This window comes from Camarhynchus parvulus, chromosome 3 (genome assembly GCF_901933205.1).
Source record: "Camarhynchus parvulus chromosome 3, STF_HiC, whole genome shotgun sequence".
NCBI lineage: Eukaryota > Metazoa > Chordata > Aves > Passeriformes > Thraupidae > Camarhynchus > Camarhynchus parvulus.
This window is the reverse complement of record NC_044573.1, coordinates 61870382-61889554: the sequence shown is the minus strand read 5'-3', so window position 1 is coordinate 61889554 and position 19173 is coordinate 61870382. Positions and strand designations below refer to the sequence as shown.

The 19173-nt window shown below is 36.8% G+C and overlaps 1 protein-coding gene across 1 annotated transcript in view; it reads right to left on the bottom strand.

Annotated features, from left to right (window-relative positions):
* Positions 1–5005: 5005 nt before the first annotated feature.
* Positions 5006–19173, bottom strand: part of TRDN (triadin) — a 108836-nt gene continuing 94668 nt past the window's right edge. The window contains exons 13-15 of the mRNA XM_030944752.1: positions 8647–8709; positions 7745–7807; positions 5006–5088 (exon numbers count right to left, since the gene is read on the bottom strand). Of these exons, the coding sequence (XP_030800612.1) occupies positions 5006–5088; positions 7745–7807; positions 8647–8709 (209 nt within the window). The remainder of the gene's footprint in view (positions 5089–7744; positions 7808–8646; positions 8710–19173) is intronic.

The following is a 19173-nucleotide window of genomic DNA, read 5'->3' as shown; positions in this document are numbered from 1 at the left end:
GGGAAAACAAGGTGGTTTTTATAGGCTTTTGTGTATGGGCATTGATTCTTATAATGATATTACCAATTGAAATCGTGATTAAGATGAAATCAGAGCCAGGGGCTTTGCTAAAGGCTGTATGAACCCACATGAAGCCAAACCTCTGCAGAAATGTATAGATGGATGAGCAGTCTAGCAGAGAAAACTGTCAAAAGAATATTGGGAAGAAACAACTTAGAGGAGGATCACACAGTTCTAAGGTCATTAAGTTTCCCCTTTGATTTGTGTGTGTGTGTGCTTTAATGTGGTTCATTCCTAAAACAGCTCTAAACTCATAACACTCAAAACACACATTGTTTTTTTTAATTATTGCTCTCATACATTCATCTGCATGAGGAATCACAAAGCAACTCATTGCTTATCATTTCTCTTGCTTAATTTTTACATTTGTCTCTTCTCCTAATCTTTCTAAATTTAGCTCCAAATAAATGGAAACTGTATTTGGGTTCAACTGGTTTGGATTCAACTAGGAGGGAGAAGGTAATTTCCTTCATAGCAGCCTGTATGATGCTGTGGTTTGGATTTGTTACTCATTGTTAGACCTTGTTGGCAAACTTGAGTTTAGGTTATTGTCAAGCAGTGCTTGCACAGCATCAGAGCTTTTTCTTTTCCCCACTCTGTCTGTGCCTACTACTAGGAAAAGACTGGGAGAGGACGCAGCTGGAACATCTGAACCAAATTACAGGGAATATATGGTAGGGAATACACCAAATACAGACGTGTACTCCCTACCATATAATACCATGCTCAGCAATAACAATTGAGAATAGAGGAAGAACAGGGAAAGGGTGTCCTTTGCTTCAACTGGTTGGGCACTGGTCTGCTTGACAAGGTGGTGAGTGATCACATAATTTGAAAACCCATGAGTTTTCTCATTTTTGATCTTTCTGTTCTCCTCCCCTTCATGTTGATAAGAGGGGACTGAATGAGAGGCTGTTTGGGTGTTTAGCAGCTGGCCAGGGTCAACTCAATACAGTGTCGTCTCATAATTAAAAATAAAAAGGTTAAAAAAAGAGTCAGACATGGTTCTAACACTCAAAACTCCTACCTTTTACTTGTTGTAGCAGCCATTCTGAAAACACATTTGATCAATCCAAAATGCATCATAGCACTTACATGTGCAGTCCAGTTCCTAAGTGACTCAGTTTTTTACCTTTTCCTCAGAATTTGTTTAATAAGAAAGAAAATTTGTGAATAAACATGTTTCATTTTCTATATGTGACCAACCACTTTCAAAATACCATAGGTTCTCTTGTTCTAATTTCACAATTCCATTTTTTCCTTGTAAGCAATCTAAGTTGTGACAGCCTCTACATCTCACTGGCTGTTGCAGACCTTACATAGTGGCCGCCTCTGAAACACACATCATCCTCCCATCTGCTGGCATCTGTCATGTGTCATCTCTCACACAAGGGAACATGAGCCACATCACAGTGTCCAAGCTGGGCTGCTTAACGTCGTCAGACACTCTGTTGGAAATACACTCCTGGCAGTGGGCAGGGTAGAGTGAGGAGTTTCAAACCCTGCTCTTGAGAGGCAACAGAGATGTCTTCCTACAAATGTCTTCCTACAGCCCACTTGCTCATCAGGAAAAACCTAGGATCAATATTTGTATCCCTGATGAAACATTCAATCTATTGCAGTTAGATCAGCCCAAAGCTTTTCAGGATGTGTGGTATGCATCTAATTCTCTAGATTAGTGGGTTAGCCAAGCATGTTTTTTTCCTTAGTTATAGCTTTTGTCATAAGGCATATTAAAATTAATTTATACTTCTCTGGCTGTACTGAAAGTATTTACATTCCAAAATTATTATTCTGAGAATAGTGTTACATTTAGATGACATTCTAACATATTTCTAGCCATGAAAGCAGTAGGATAAGCGGAATGGGGAGGTAAGTAGTAGGTTCATCATTACTTCAGCAAACTCTTTTTAAATAGCCACATTTTAAAGCAAACAACAAAAAAACCCCTCAGGCATATGGATTGAAAGAAAAAGATAATTTGCCACCAGGTGTCAGTAGTGGTTCTTTTATTGTAATGGAAGGCTTAATATCAAGACTGAAAAGGTAGAAGCTGAGACAAGGTAGCCGCAAAATTAAATGCATTTTTTAAATTACTGTTTAGAGCAGGAATTTAAAAATGATTGAAGGAATTTCTCTCCCTGCCTGTATAGAGGGCAATAACAAAGAAGATACTATTGGTGTATAAAATGGTATTTGCCCTCCATTTCCCATTAAACTATTGTGGATTTATTTTCAAATTACAAGGACTGTCTTTTAAAGAAAATGCATCTGTGATCAACCCATGTAAAAATTTGCTGGCACATGGTCAGTTATGTTAGCTTCTTGTCTGGTCACCTCCACACCGCTCTCCCTACTACTAACATTCTTCCTCCAAGAAGACAAACTTAAAGACAGACTTTCTTGCTGTCTTGATCTCACTGGGCAACAGAGTAGTGAGAATAACCTGGTTATCCCAGTTTTGTGGCAGTCATAAGATATTGTTTTAAATTTTTATGTCCAAGATAAACTTTTTGTTTGCTTCTTTCACGACTGCGGAGAGACTTCACTTGGTTATCACAGTGCCATAGTTAAAATGTAGCTTGGTGTCTGTAATTTTAAGCTCCCAGAGCTCTTCCTATTCAGGAGGCAAAGATTTACTGTGGTATCTAAAGAGACATATCACCACTCCCCTGCTCTGCTAACACTGCCTGGTGTGAAACAGTATCATGCGTCATAGATATATCTTTACCACATTAATATCTTTATCAATGATCTGGATGAAAGGACAGGTGCTCCTCAGTCAACTTTTTGGACAATAACAAGTTGGGCAGGAGTGTTGATCTGCTGGAGGGCAGGAAAGTTCTGGAGAGGGATTTGGGCAGACTGAATTGATGGGCCGAGGCCAATTGTATGAGGTTCAATGAGGCCAATTGTATGAAGTTCAACAAGGCCAGGTGACAGGTCCTGCACCTGGGTCGCAACAACTCCATGCAGTGCTACAGGCTGTTGGAAGAATGGCTGGAAAACTGACTGGCACTAAAATACATGGGGATGATGGTTGACAGCCAGCTGAAAGTAAGCCAGGAGTGTGTCCAGCTGGCCGAGAAGGCTGATGGTATCCTGACCTTCATCAGCAATAGTGTGGCTGGCAAGACTAGGGAAGAGATTATCCCTCTGCACTTAGCATTGCTGAGGCCATACCTTGAAACTTCTGAGCAGTTTTGGGCCCCTCACTTCAAGAAAGTCATTGAGGTACTGGAGTGTATCCAGAGAGGAGAGACAGAGCTGGTGAAGGGTCTGGACCACAAACCTTATGAGGAGTGGCTGGGGTTGTTTAACTTGGAGAACAGGAAGCTTAAGGTAGGACCTTATTGCTCTCTACAACTACCTGAAAGGAGGTTTCAGTGAGATGGATGTTGGTCTCTTCTCCCAATTATCAAGCAATAGGACAGGAGGGAACGGACTCAAGCTGTTTAGGGGGATTTCGATTGGATATTGTGAAAAATTTCTTCACTGAAATGGTGGTTAAGCCCTGGAGCTGGCTGCCCAGGGGAATGGTTCAGTCACCAGCTCTGAAGGTATTTAAAAGATTTTCAGATTTTCAAATGTGTAGGGATACAGTTTAGTGTGACCTGGCAGTGCTATATTAGTAGTCGGACTCAATAATCTTAAAGGTCTTTCCCAACCTAAATAATTCTGTGATTGTGTGGGAGATGCACCCCAAAAAAATGTGTGCAACCACTGCAAGCTAGTTCCTTTATTTGTGGAGTGGCTCCAATGCTCCTTTGTAGGGGCTTCTATGCTCTGTTGGGAGGATGCGTACACCAACACAGCAAAATGGAAGTCAGATCATGCTCCCTGGTCTGGGACAAGCAGATCTGCACACCAGAACTGTTCAGGGAGGTACTTAAGTGTGGTGGCCTTAAAATATTTGTCACTGAGGCCAGAACCAAGGGGTTCTTGGACACCAGTCCTGCTGATAAATCTTTATGATTTTAGCAAAATATTTTCTTCCTAGACATTAGTTGCATTGTGTGATGTCTCTGGGTTATCACAAGGGAAATAGTGAAAGTGTACAAAAATTTGGGATCTTTAATTCAGCTAGCATTGGTTTAGCTTTCAGAAGATATGTGTAAACAGAAGATAAATATGTGGACAACTGGCCTGAATTGCATTCTGTACCTGAACTTCCCCATATGGAAAGTGGAGAAAAAGACGCTGACTTCCTAAAGCAGTTATCAGATCTGTTACCAAAAAACTTCAAGAATAACAGCCAGATCATTAATGACAGTTGAAGCAGAATTGTAGGTAGGAAATGATGTGATGATCCAGGCCACCGTTATTGCTCCATAAACTCATTTTACCTATGTGATTTTTTTTTGAGAACCAAAATAAAGTGGGAAAGGAGTTTGCAACAAAGACAAAGGCTGGTGTGAATATAATTTCTAGGAAAGTTCATTCAAGAAGGAGAAGAGAAGCTCCAGACTCTGGAAAAGGGACCATCAGGAAAAAATCTGCAAGTATTAGTGCCTGAAAGCACCAGACTCTGTATATTCATTTTCATGTAGGGTTGGACACTAAAGTTTTAACACAGAGGGTCCCTTTTCTCAGTCAGATTGCAGACTGGAGCCCCCTGGTCTGATATGTCCCAAGCACCAGAACAAACTTTGGGAGAGCCTGGCAAAGGTTTATATCTGCTGAGGTGTAGCAAGCCCCTTAAAGTGGATTTGGAGATGCAGCTCCTTCTCTATCCAGAGTAGCACTGGATAGATTGTTGTAAAAGGTTTTGAAGTCTGACTGTGCCAGACCCTTGTTTCTGATGATTATGTTTGTTTAAGTTAGACCTCTGAGTTTGTAACAATGGAATTATCTATTTTTCAGGACAATTAACACAATGCTTTTGTATGAGCTGAAGGTCAGAAGATTAATGTGGTTTTATCTATAAAGCATTTTTAAAAGCTAATTAAGAATCATCCAGTTTGCTCTGTACTAAAGACTGAGGACATTTCATATTAGATGACTCTTGATCCTCTGCAGCAGCAGAGGCTGGGGGGGGAGAGAGAGAGAGAGAAATAGAGGGCAAGAGAATTGGAGAAAGAGTGAGCTGACATGCAAATAAATATATCACAGGGATGCAGTTAATGAAGTGCAATAAAAAAACCTCCATTCTGGTAGCAGTAGAGATAAAATTGTCTCTTGGACCAAAGGACCAATCTAAAATATTAATCTGAAAATATATTCAGTATTTGCAATTACAAGCATTCCTTGTTAGACCAAGAGAGATGGAGAAGAATATAGAAAAGTGCTTCTCCCAGAACATTATTTTAGAGATGTTTTTATCACTTAGTGCTTTCAGAGCACCTCTTCTTCTCTCTCTCTTGAGCCTGACAGCCTGTACATGCCACCATTCCTCCATAGGGAATGCCTGGTTAATGGGCCTCCAGCCAGACATGAGTCTTCTGGGAGAAAGTGTGCAAGGGTGTGGAGCAGCAGTGGGACTTGGGTGCAAGGAGGACCTTGGAGCAGAAGGAGCCCACTGGTGTGGGGATGAGTGTGGGTGGCAGTGACAAGGCTGCTTGCCCCGAAAACACCTCGGCTTCATGGATTGCAAAGGTCAGGGGGAGCAAAATGCGACCCAAACCAGAGACATTCAGAGGCAATGCAAGAGATTGAAAACCAGGGTGAGGAGTTTATTTTCAATGCAATGGCCTCTGCCTAGCCTTTTAAAGAGAAAAGGTAAGAAAACTGGAAGGTGTTATTTGCTTTTGGATGCTTATGTATTCTGCTGATACAAATGGTCTGACGTTGATTTTCTGTGTCCAAATTATGTAAAGACATCGAGGTGCCTCATTTCAAATCTGGGCTATGCACTACTATTCTGTTGATCAAATATGGCAATGATTTCAGGCTTAAAACATATTAGGGATAACAATGGGTGCTGCCAAAGGTAGAAAGAGCACATGCATTCGAAGAACAAGCTGAAAGAGGAATAACAGCAACAGATGCAGCTAGAATACATTATGAATTACCATCCTCTTACACAAAGGCTAGTAAACTCCAAAAATGCAGCAACTTACAGAGCTAATAAAAGGGACAGAAATGTGCAGATATCTTGGTTTGTCTAATTTGTGTCTTTCTAGCATTAGGCTACAAAGAATGACTCACTGGATTTAGCAACTGCTTGTGAAGACGAACATATTAATAACTTTATGCTGCGGCTCTGCCATAAAATGTAATCTTTTACAATTCTGTATTCTCAAGTGAAATACAAGCTTAGGACCAGAATAAAGTTATGAAAGATATTTGAATTGTTAGCTTATGTTCTTTTTAAACCTGTGTTTATACATTAAAATGTGCAACTTAACTAGTAAAAGAGTATTCTCTTTCATCCCTATCCCTTCCCCAGTGTGTACAACCCCCTATTATAAAAGACATATTTAAATATGGTGCTACCAAGATAGTTGTCCCAGGTAATCTGTGCATTTTTATGTTTTCCCAAACATAAATTACTATTTTTATTTCCATCCATAAACGCTTGAATAAGAAAACTTATTCAGTTCACATATGATTCAGTGGAAAAGAAACCAGTTGCTTATTGAAATTTGCATATGTAAATCACAATATTAGTAAACAATGGGATACAGATACTTTCAACTTTTGATAACATTCAACAGATTTAAATAATTCAAAAACAGAATGCAAGGTTTGCCTTGAGGACATAGTAAATATAGCCCTGAATATTTACATCCTATTTTGAACCTTTCTCCGTGGCTTTAGGCATTGCACTAATCTACAGAAAGGTTAATTTGAGTACTTGAGGGCTTATAGAATATTATATAGAAAGTGACAGATAAAGCATCAGTTGGACTCAGTGTTTCTAGTTATTCAGATGGTGACCAACCACTGAACATTTTGTTTCTCCTTGATTTTAATGAGACAGTTTTGCAGGCTGTGTCATTTACTGAGACACTTTTGCATTTCCACATTAACTATACTTGCAGATTTACTGAAATAATGCGGAAGAAAAGCATAGCATTTTTAGTGTAGACAAGACCCAAATTGCTAATTTCTAATCTTATTGAAATATTTATATTTCTATGCGTGAAACAATCAATTAGGTTTGGGATATTCACTAACTTAAACTTTTAAAAAATTCTTTTCTGGGCATGAGTAAAACTTCAGAAAATAACCATCTATTTTTATATGGTAATATTTCCATTTATAACTTTAAAAATCTGTATTTTTAAAATAATTCATGGAAAAATATATACTCTCCATTCAGTCTTTGCCATGTAGCTTTTGAAATTAGTTATGCTCTTGATAAATTTAGTGCATGAGTGAAAGCAGTGTTTGTAATTTATTTGTAAATGTGTTTATATTTACAAATTATATTTGTAAAAGTCTCAAGATCATAGAACAGGAAATTACATGTATATATATATACAGATATCTATAATACTATAATATAATATCAACATTATATATATATATATACTGTGATATCTATCTATCTGTCTATCTATCTATCTATCTATCAATCTATCGATCTATCAATCTATCTATTTATCTATCTATCTCTCCACTTGGATTCTTGAATGATAATGAGCTACATACACCCTTATCTCAAATCCTTAAAACTTGAAAGTGATTACACTAAATAGTCAGATATCATTGCAGAGAAAGTCAGAGTTCAATTTCTTACCTGCTTTTTTAATTTCAGGGACAGCTGTCTTCTCATGAGCTTTCTCCTTTTTTCCTGTTTTTTCTAAGATTTAATTAAAGAGAGTAATTTGATGTGCTAGAACTCTGAATCATACACTCAAATATGCAGTCAACCAAGTCCTGGTGGGCACATACTGAAAAAAATATGACTTATTTGGGAGTTCAGATTATTCCCTTATAGCACTTGCACCCAACTAGCCACAGAGCAATCAGCTGAGAATGAAAATTAATCAGTATGCATCAGCTATGGATGATTTGGACCCTTAATAATTCATCAAAAGTTAGGCAAAAATCATCAGTGCATGAATGTGGCAGCTTCTAGCTTAAGTTCCAGTAGCAATGAGATTACTAAAAAATAATGAATGACTTAAATATTTTGCATGAAGCAACACCTTAGTGGATTTTAGATTCTTTCTGAGAATGTATGATTGGAACATTATTTAGATGGATATAATGGCTTTGCAGTTTGGTCACTGTAAGTCTCAATTGTGATTGTATAAAATAAACAGATCTACCCCACCTTCTGAAACTGATGTGCAATCAATTGAATGATATCTTCCCTGAGTTTTCTGTATTGCAGTATAACTATGTCCTGTTATATATGGACTCCATTAAATTGTTTAAAAAGACCACTGATGGCCACCAAACAAGACATTTAATTTGTCAGAAAATGAGTTTAGGTAATACCGGATGCTGAACATATTGGACACACAAGACGTTAGATACAGAAGAAGTAGAAACATGCAAATAGTGACTGAGCAACTAAGAGAAGGACAATGCAGCTAGAAGCATAGGATTAACCTAATAGAAAACAATGGGAAATGAGCCAGAAGTGTGAGTAAAAGCTGAATGAAGCCAGTAAGAAATGATTTCAAACCATACCTTTCACCGTAGTTTCAGTCATAATCTTCTTTTCATCACTTTTTTTCTTCTCCTCTTTTCTCTCTAAAAATAGAAATTGAAGTTCAGCTGGCTACTTTTACACAGGAACACACAAACAACTAGGTATGTATGCATGTATGTATAAATATATTTGGGATGGGGCATCCACTAGCTGCAATATGTTCAAGATTTGATAAGCTGGTCACCTATTGCCAGCAGCTCAGAAGTACAGGTTAATACCCAGAGTGAATGTGGTGCTAAGGATAAAACTGGTACAAATATGCACACCACATTATTACTTAAACATTAGTTCAAGAAACTATGCCCGTTAACCTCATGTAACTAAGAGTTTATTGTGGTGACTCAATAGCCACGCACTTGCTCTGCTTCTTTTGTAAGACCTGACTGAACGATAACAAAACTTGCACATGGTACTTGGGAACAAGTGTAGAATGCCAGGAAAAGCCTGCATATACAATATACCTTTATTACACTTTTTACTAATTGAATCTTTGAAACTGTCATTACAGGACTTCTCTTATTCATGGAGAGTGTTGTTAGAGCACCATCTACAAAACAACATGACATTATTTCAGAAGCATCTGCCTCTATTTTGGCATTTATTAGGGCAATTGTAGAAATAAGGAGAATATTTTTTTCCTTTTTTAAAACAAAGCTTAAACAATTTAATTACTTATTTCATTAATGTTTTGAATTAGAAAATTGAGAGTTTGGTAAAGGATATGAGAGAGTTTTAATTCTTATTTTTCCTTTGGGAAATGAATCCCCTTTTTGATTGGAAAGAATACAAGAGTACAAGAATAGCTAATCTAAGTGCTTTTTTAATTGATCATCCATGAAAAGACAAATTTTTTACCTTCAGTTTGTGCTGCATGCTTCAGGTATTGATACCCAAATATAGTTAGTGAAACTATAGTTTTCTTTTTGTGATCTTTTACTGTTACAAATGTGGATAAGAAACCAAGATTTATTATCTTACAAAAGATAGAACCATAAGACTTTAGGCAAGAGTATTTTCTTTAATTGAAAATATTTAAGGAATAGGAATATTTTCAAATCCAAGAAACAAATATACTCCTGTCCCTTGCACAAAACTAACATGAAGATAAAGGAAAAATACGACACCAAAACAATACAAAAAGCAACTTACTTTTCACTTCTCTAGGTACCACAACAGACTTTTCTTCTGCATGGAAGAAATATAGACACACAGGGGAAAAATTAAAAATTGAAGAACATTTTACCTAAACTAAAAAATATCTGTGTGTTTGAATTTTGAAAAATAGAAAAATAGCTGGGTTTATAGAGTACCTTAATTCCACAGTCTTTCTATTTTGATTTCATGAATAAAGTTATTTTGCCTATTGTGGAGGCAATGTATTTATCAATATTCAGGGTCTCCTCAAATGATACTTCTGCTGATTTTCTGGCAATTGCCTTTAACATCAAGCATAATATAGATGTGTGCCTCTTTCTTCTTTTAAACAGATTTGTTCAATGTGTTTCTCTCGCTATTGTCTTCAGAAAATTCTCACATACATTCTACAGAATGTTTCTCTGAGTTTTATGTGCTTAATTCGTCCTCCTGAAACTACACTACACTTCAAGCTACAAATTCCTCTGTGTTGTGAGGTTTCTTAGGCATGTGTAGAGCATCAGAGTAGTGCTCATCCTACACTAACTTGTTTGGAGCTTCATATTCTTGTATACTTTAATATTCTTGTTATTGCCTATCTCTCTCTCTCCATGACACATTTCTCCAGAGACTTGTGCTAGGGATTGTGACTCTCTGGTCGAAATGGAAGTCTCTTCACCTTCAGATTTCACAAAAACTGTTCCACAGCTCCACTTTCCTATGCCTCCTATGACTCTTCAGTGGATTATTTCCACATATAATGTCAATCTCCTCTAATTTCTAAAATGTGGTTTAGTTATTTGCATACTCTGCCTGAATTAATCAAACCATTAAACATACTAAGTGTGTGTTATTTACTGACAGAGAAGAGGTTCCTTCTTCTTCCTTCCATGAGGCTTTATTCATAGTAATTAGATGTTGAAGTGCTGCTCGGACTTCGGTAATGTCCATTTTTTACTGAGTGTCTCAGTTCTGGTGAGTTAGATTTTTTGGTTTCTTAAATTTCTGGTGCTAGGTGATGCATGAGAATAATTTGTAAGCCCAAGGTCCTTACAACAAGATTCTCTTTAATCCGAGACCATTTCTGCCTTTGAACTTGTAGCGTTTTACATGCCTCTGGGGCCCAGAAAAAACCACATGAAATCTGCTTTAATTTGCATAGCAAGGTTTGGGACCATATACATCTTGAAAACCACAAGCTGAGGCACTGAACTTTGAGAAGTGAAGCTTTGTATAGAAGATATACAGGAAGTGGCAGGAATGTCTACTGCCAATAACCCAAACAATGATGATGACATCCATGGCTGCAGAATCTTCCATTGCTAAATCATTCTACCAATTAATCCCACTGAAATAATCTTCCATCAAACTCTCAAGTTGTATTATTCAGCATCCAGGCAACTTTGAGATGTCTGTATTTGTTATGAAGTTTCTGGGGGATGATTACATGGAAGTATTAAAGGACTGGACCCCCTATTTTGCTGCCTAATGCAAGATAAGCGCTCTTGCTCAAATCTGAGAAAAACAGTCACTGAGCTTCCATTCACATCTCAGCTGCATCTAGCTCCACTGGTGCCCCTCACAGCTACCACTGAGAGAAATTTCTGTAAATAAGAGCAATGGTAAGTGGGTATTATGGAAAGAGCCATTTCTGACTTAAGGATGTAATCCCATTTCTTGAATAAATTTATTTCCTCCCAATTTGAACAGCTCACATTTAGAATGTTGTATATTAAGTGTATATTTAACACCAGCAAAACTTGTAATTTCTGAAGCAGTAAATGTAGTGGGCTCTGTGCAGATATGTACACAGCTAAATTAAGAGGCAGAGCAAATAATTAAATAGGAATTTAGGCTGGTCTTTTGCGCTGTAAAATATGAACCCCATCTGTTAATTGAAAGCACTTACTTTTTTAGCTCAGAACAGTTACAGAACTACAAAGGGCCAACTGCATAAATAGGGATCCTAATATGCACAAATCGTGGGTTACACAAGGAAACACAAGGTGCTTTGGAGGATTTGACGTTGGCCACAATATGAAATTCAAGTGCAATTAACTATTGCTACTGTTTCTTAATTAACAGGATTTTTTCACCAGTAGCATTAGTCCTGAGCCACACTTCATAGACAGTGTAAGACATACAAGTACGAAAAGACCTCACTTTCAAAAGCCTGCAATGCATTTACAGGAATGAAATAAGGATATATGCAGTAGGAAGAGTACATGACAGAATCAGTCAGCAAGGCCAGCAATGGACTTTTCATTTAGTCAAGTTTTTCTGTAGACTCTATGCAGAAGCTGAGCTTTATGTAGCATAAGGAGGAGTCGAGTGAACATGGGTATTGTGAATTAAAGCAGTGATGTACTACTGAATGAGACATTCAGGTAAAAAACTTATTCCTGGGTGAAAAATAAAAAGAAGCAGCATAGAATAATTTTCTTGCAAAGTGACTGGATTGAACAGACCTTGCAGCAAAGTAACCTCTGAGATGGAATTATTTATTTTTAATAAGGGATGAAGGACCAAGGCAAGTAGAAATTCAAGTAAGATTCAACAAAGACCAAGAAAGGGGGGTTTCAATCTGAATTTTCTCCACCCATCTTGACAGCACCTTGTCTTTGTGTTATTCTCATAGGAGAGCAGCTAATTCTTGGACAATGGTGGGAGGGGAGATAACAGAAGCATGCTAAGAGCGTGGCACTTGAAATCAGGCCTGGTAAGACCAGTGTGCTACTCTGCCAGTGCTGAGTGGAATCTAAATTTAGGGATGCACATGAGTTACGGGGCATAGTGTCACAGGAATGCTGCACAGGAACTGGAAGAAGAAGGTGCTCTTAGAACTTCTTTACCATACAGCTCCAGATGGTCCATGTTCTTGTGGAAAGCCTGATTCTGGAAGGAGCTGTCAGCTCATCCCAACATGTCAGAGAAACTGAGGTAAGCAAAATATAGCAGCAATTCCTTCTGCTGGAGAGGTATGCATATAGCAAGCACTAACTAGTGGGACTGAATGCCAGAAGTTTGGAGATGCTTGGGTTCACATTAGCTTTCTAAAGTTCAGATCCTTATATGAGGCTTATCTGCATTTATCTAAAACCCTCTTGTGAGGAAACCTCAGGAGGAAAGCTCCTTGGAGAGACTTGGGATATTTATTGCCTGACTGTGAAATGCTACAACAGCTTTTCTTGCCTACAGATTCCAGTCCTGGCAGAACTCAGGATCAGCAGAGACACGTGCATACTCACTGACATACAAAATAGAACAAAACAAACATTAATTCATCTTTTCTTGAGAAACCGTAATTCAGACTGAACACAGTGACTTCATTCAGGACAAGACTTCATTTCATTTTTGTCCAAGCATCTCTGTACACCTTAAGCTGTCACTGGCATAATTTTAAAGGACCATTCAAGCAAAACACAAGCTGCCTTTTAAATTTTTTTTTCCTTATTAATTTTGAAGGGATTACAGTTCCTCTTGGTTTTACTTGGTGACTGAAATCCTTTCTCTGCTGGACTCAATAAAAGTTTTGTTGTTGATTTCAGTGTGAGTTGGATATCCTTTTAAATATTAGAATAACTCATTACATTTCAGTTTTTGATAATATTTCTTTTCTTTCCCCTTGGCCTGTTGCTTAGGGTAGAGACTGACAATGACTGGTCAGTTGCACTTTTGGCTCTAAATAATTTAACACCCCTTCACAAAATAGGATCCCCTAAGAGTTACAAAGCTTTTGGAGAAATGAATAAACAATGAAAGGAGATATTTCTGCTTAGTTTAGGATGTCATGGAAACTCATACCTTTAAGATTAAATCTAAATTTCAAGTAAAAATTGACTTTAGCTGTCTCTTTGAAAAAAAATCTCTTTCTAGGGTAAGAGAGTCCTTGTTGGTCTCGTTACTTTCTCTATGAGAAATAATTCTGTCTTGATTCAGCCAAACTACTGAAAGGCCAAGAAAGATCAAAGAAACTTAAACAGTATTAATCTAAAATTCCTGAAGTTCTTACAATTGCTTCTGTTCACTCGCAAACACAAAGAAGTGCATGCACACATGCACAAAAGTGCTTTCTCTAATTTACAGGTGAGGCCAAAATGAAGTGCATTTATTTGCAAAGCTCTGTTTAAATGACGCTACTACTTTTTTTTTTTTTTTTTCCTGCAGAGTAAGGAAATAGAATGTCTTTTCATATTGGGCAAGTGAAAGACTCTTGGGGCACACAGATCACTGGAGATATAGCACATCCCGAAGGCTTAGGCAATCTCTCCAGCTTGACTCTGCTTTTTTTGAAACTGCTTCACTGTTTTCAAATCCCAGTCTGAAACACTATTTGGCAGCTGTGAAGATTGCTTGTGGAGATAATTTTGAGGTCTGCAGAATCTGTGAAATAGAAATATCATGCTTGAAATTCCTAATGATTTCATGTGACCTACAAAATGTTTCTTATTCCTTCCTGTAGTGATTATAGACTTCTTTTTCATGGCTCTGTTGCACTAAGCACCAGAACTCTTTGTTAATAGCATGGCCCCATATGTTGCCCTCACTAAACAGCATAGTGTGGAGCAAGGAATAAAACCACAAGAGAGATGAAGCCAGAGTAGGCATGGCAAGTCAAAAAAAGATGACAGAACAACTTCCATAACAAGACCAGCAACAGAAACTCTACTGGACAATGGTCAATGGTAAATATGATGCAAATATGATTATGATAATTACTTAAATTCCCAGGGGACCACTGATGTTTTATGATACAACCATTACTAGTGAGAACCAAACCAACACAGCCAGGTAGTTTGGCTGGCCTTCTCCCTCCTTGTGACTGAAATGTCTACTGGACAACAGGAATCAATGGCAGGCTCAATTCTGTTACCAGAGCTGGGAAGGGTTTTGCTGATGCTCTTTATGCAGTGTGCTTTTGGGCAAGCATGTCTGAGCCTTAATAATGGGATGATGAGGTTATGCAGCACCTTTGTAAGAGTTTCATTTTTCTTTCCAAAGAAACATCAGAGTTCTTCCTTTGAAAGCCCAGATTCACTTTTAATTCCAGTAAGTTTTTTCCATTTGCAGGTGCAACATAGGCAAAAGACTATGGTTTTTCTATTACATTTAAAAAGCACTATGAAAAGTTAAAATAATCATCCAAGGTATTTGTTTGTGTTTTATTGGGTAAACTTCGGGGAATATTTGTTTTCAAATGTATACTCTAACATTTTAAATTGTATTATTATAAAGGTTGAGAAAATTAATAATATGTCTAATCAAAATGTGCATATCTTTATGGATATTTTTTCTTACACTAGTATGCTTTTTTCTCATGTCTGTTTAACTTTTTGTATTTTATGATAGAATACAAGAAGTACAGAAGAGCCTCATGTCATTAAGGAAAATGTCAAGGACTTTCTGAAACAGTGAAGATTTAGGGGTTTTTTCATCATTGCTAAATCATTAAAATTTACTGCTTAAATGTCTAATTTAAATCATTAAATAGTTCACTTTGCAACCCTGTTCATATTATTTCAAAGGTTTTATTGTCTTCAGTAGAGACTCATGGAGATATAAGGCCCATATTTCTCAAAAAAACTTTTTATGCTGTAAATACAGCAATGCATTAAAGCTAACTAAACTGTTCATCTATCAACCTAGATTAAACCTAACCCATTGTATTACAACATTTCTAATATAAATATTTTTCTTTTTTCCTGTTTATATTCTCCCTTGGATTAAAATTTATCAGAAAAATGGATTTTCATCCACAAATCATGTCAGTATTATTAAGAATATTCTAAATGGGGAGAAAATTTTCAAAATTAGGCCTTTTTTATAAGGGTTCTGTTGTGTCTTGAATCATGATCTCTCACTGAAAGGATTTTTTTAAAAGTAATTGATTCTATAGTATAAAAGGAAAACAGAGTTTTTTAATAGAACAATCCATGCACAGAAGAGAAGGCAGACATTGACAGACTGTACAGAAGCAGATTGATTTGTACAAGGTATATACACTCCTGTACATCAAGGGATCTTTGTCAAAACTTGTATTGACTTCAGTAATTTAGATATTCTTGGTTATTATATTCATGAACTAGAATTCATATAGACTAGAAATTCTTTTTCAGACAGTCAGATAGTGTACATTCTATATAGCAACACAGATGCAGTTGCCAATTTATCCTCCACAGGGGTTTTGGGGGAAGTTAAACACATTTCACAGCAACTCGCTTAACTGCATTCTGCAAAATTTGTAATTAGAGGATTCAATGACCTAGAGAAATACTCTTTTTCCTCATAGATCCTCTGAAGATGTTATAGATTTTTTTTTCCTCTTCACTTAATATCACAGATACTGTCAAGATGACAAGGAATGGCCAGTATAGTTCAGTCAAGGAAGAGGGATGTTTCAGAACTTGTCATCATTCATTAACAGATCAGAATGGTTATGTTGATGACTCTTCCATGATAAATGCTCTCCCACTCAAAGATACAGGAACAGACTTTTAGGACAATATAACTTGGAAAAACATACTCAGATACAATGTTGTTCAAATGTTTTTTGTCATCCAGTGCACTTCAAAGTGGTAAAAAGCACAGGTCTGCTTGAGATCATATACCACATGCATTAAGATTCTTTCCACCAGACGAAGGATTTTGATACAGGCTTCTCACAAGATGTTGTGATCTTGTGAGAAGGCAAAGACATGCTATTCTGGAAAAATTAACATGAAGATTCACTGATAACTAGCTAAGCCTCTGATCTTAGTTTTTGCACTTGTCTAACTGCAGAGTCTTCCTGAGCGATTACCCTGCCATGTCAGAGAGGGAAACATGGGAAGACAATCAGAAAGGAAGATCCTTTTCATGTGAATGTTGAAATGGAGGCAAGAAAAAGATGTGTGAGCCGAGCAAAAATTCAAGACCTAAGAGAGAGAATCTCAGAGAAGCAGTATACACTGCAGAGAAGTTTTAGAATGTCAGTGAATAACAAAATAAAAGAAATCTAGACTTAAAAGTGATGTGGAAGACTACTACCAAGGAAGAAGGAGGATATTAAAGTCAAAATTCAGATAGCCATGGAGAACTGATCTGTTCAAATTACTGGTGACACCAGTGTCCTGACATGGCAGCATCAGTGTCAGCCAAGCTGAGAACACTGCTTCCAAGTACTTGTGAGAGCTCCATAAAAAGATAAGATAAAAAATTTAAAATTAGTTCTTGAGTTCCTAGTTTACCAAACAAGGTTTCCAAGCTTGAAATACAAGTAGGTGTTATATATTAATGCCTTTATCTTCACAAATTCCTTTATCTTCTTTCTCTTGTTCACTGTTACAGGATCCTATCGTTTATTTTATTATTTTCTGCTGGTCGTGATCTGAAAATTCAAACTCTTCATTGAAGTTTTATGGTAAGATCTTTGAAAAAGCCAATCAACTATGAAATAAGAAAGGAATGATTTTTTTTCTTTCTGACCAGATTAGTACAAAGCATTTTCCTTTTGACCGGGAGATATCTGAAAATTTCAACTCACACACTTCAATGCCATTTATTACTTTGTACACTAGAATCTAGTGTACAAATTGAGATTGTCTTAAATAATTACCCCTTTTCCAAAAGATTTACTGTGGAGCTGAAGGAAGAGAAAAAGGCAATGACAATGGGAGGAAGTCTGAGATTTAATATATAATAACAGTATGCTCTTTTTCTAAGGCCTCAGGAATTCAGCAGAGCATAATTTCTGTACGACATTGGATACTATCCAGGAAAAGCATTCCATTTGAAGATATCAAGTAATCTAAAAATTTTAGACATATGTGGCACATACACACCACTATTTCTACCTTATCAGAAAACAAGAATGGTCCAAGATTACCTAAGGCAGCAGCGGCAAAATGGAGTGATACTAAAAACACGTCAATCTACAAAAAGAGTAAGATCCTTTCAGCCTTCACCAGCTCCATAATTACATATATAATGTCTGAATATCACTGAGTTGGAAAGCCTAGGGTGTAAGTTCATTGGTTTAATAAATTTTTTTGTGTGATAAACGTTCTGTTACTTCCTACAGTTTTACCTTTTTTTTAGAGCTGGTTTCTTCTGTCAAAGGCTAAGCCAGGCTTTGATGTTATATCAAGTATATTTTTCAATTTAAAAACACTTCTGTCTGTTCTCTATTCTAACAACTTATGATACTACTCTCAACTATATTTATAAGAAGACTCTCTTGTTTCAATCTGTCCCTTCAATGATATTTAGTGATGTACCAGTCATAAAAGTATCCAAGCACTAAGAAGTCACATGCAGATGTCTCTTCAGCTATTTTAAAGATTTAAATTTGCCTGCCTACTCCTCTTTTTTCCCTTCTGACATTTTGCCAAATATTCTCATAAATTAATTTTTTTTCCTCTAGGGATGAAATAAAGCTTCAGGATTAGGGTTCCTCAAGGCGCTGTGGCATATTTTCTCATGTATGGAAAACAACATAACAGCTTTTCATGATAACATTTTACAAGTAATTCTGCCTTCTTCATGTCTTCCAAATCTCTTGCATGAAAAGTATGTATCCTAGTGACTGGCCTTGAGCCTTTAAGGGAATTTAGTTATATGGTTCTGAGCAGATAATCTCCCCCAAATTTGTTTGCCAAATGGGTGTCTAATTTACAGTGCCAATTACCTGAATTGCATGCATAAATGAGCTAATGAAACATACAAATGTGTAACTGGTCATAAATAGTAATTTCTATGTGCAATTGCAGTAATTGCATTCTCCTCATGATTTTGAAAATCGAAAATCTGATGTTAATTTGTTGCTAGTTCATCTTGTGTAACAGTTATATTTAAAGATTATCTTTATCATTCAGTGAACGTGTCAGCCTTGTTCTATTATGTCTTTTTTCCATTATGGTTAATTGATGGATAGCAGAGTTTAACATTGCAGGGACTTCTTTCTGCTGATAAACAGGGTTCAAACATTTTCCTAAAGTAAGCAAGAGTGCAAATCTCTTTCTGTACTGTCTCAAAATAACCACAGTTTTATACTCCTTTAAACAGCATGTTTAAAAAGAAATAATCATTTGAGGTAATGACATTTTTGGGGAAAGACATAATAAGCCACATAACTATTTTTATCCAAATGTTCTGATTCACAATAATCACATTACAGAAATATCTAATTAATGTAACGCTTTGTTTCAGTCATGGGTCCTGGCAAAACCTATGTCTCATTTTCTGTTTTCAAATGCAGGCAATCTTGTAGCTCTTGTTACTTTGCTGCCACCCCATCTGTTCCTCTCTTAGACTACAATTGCTTTCTGGGTAACACAGAACTAAGACCTCTATGAGAGAAATTAGCAAGTGCCGTGGCCTGACTGAAGGACTCA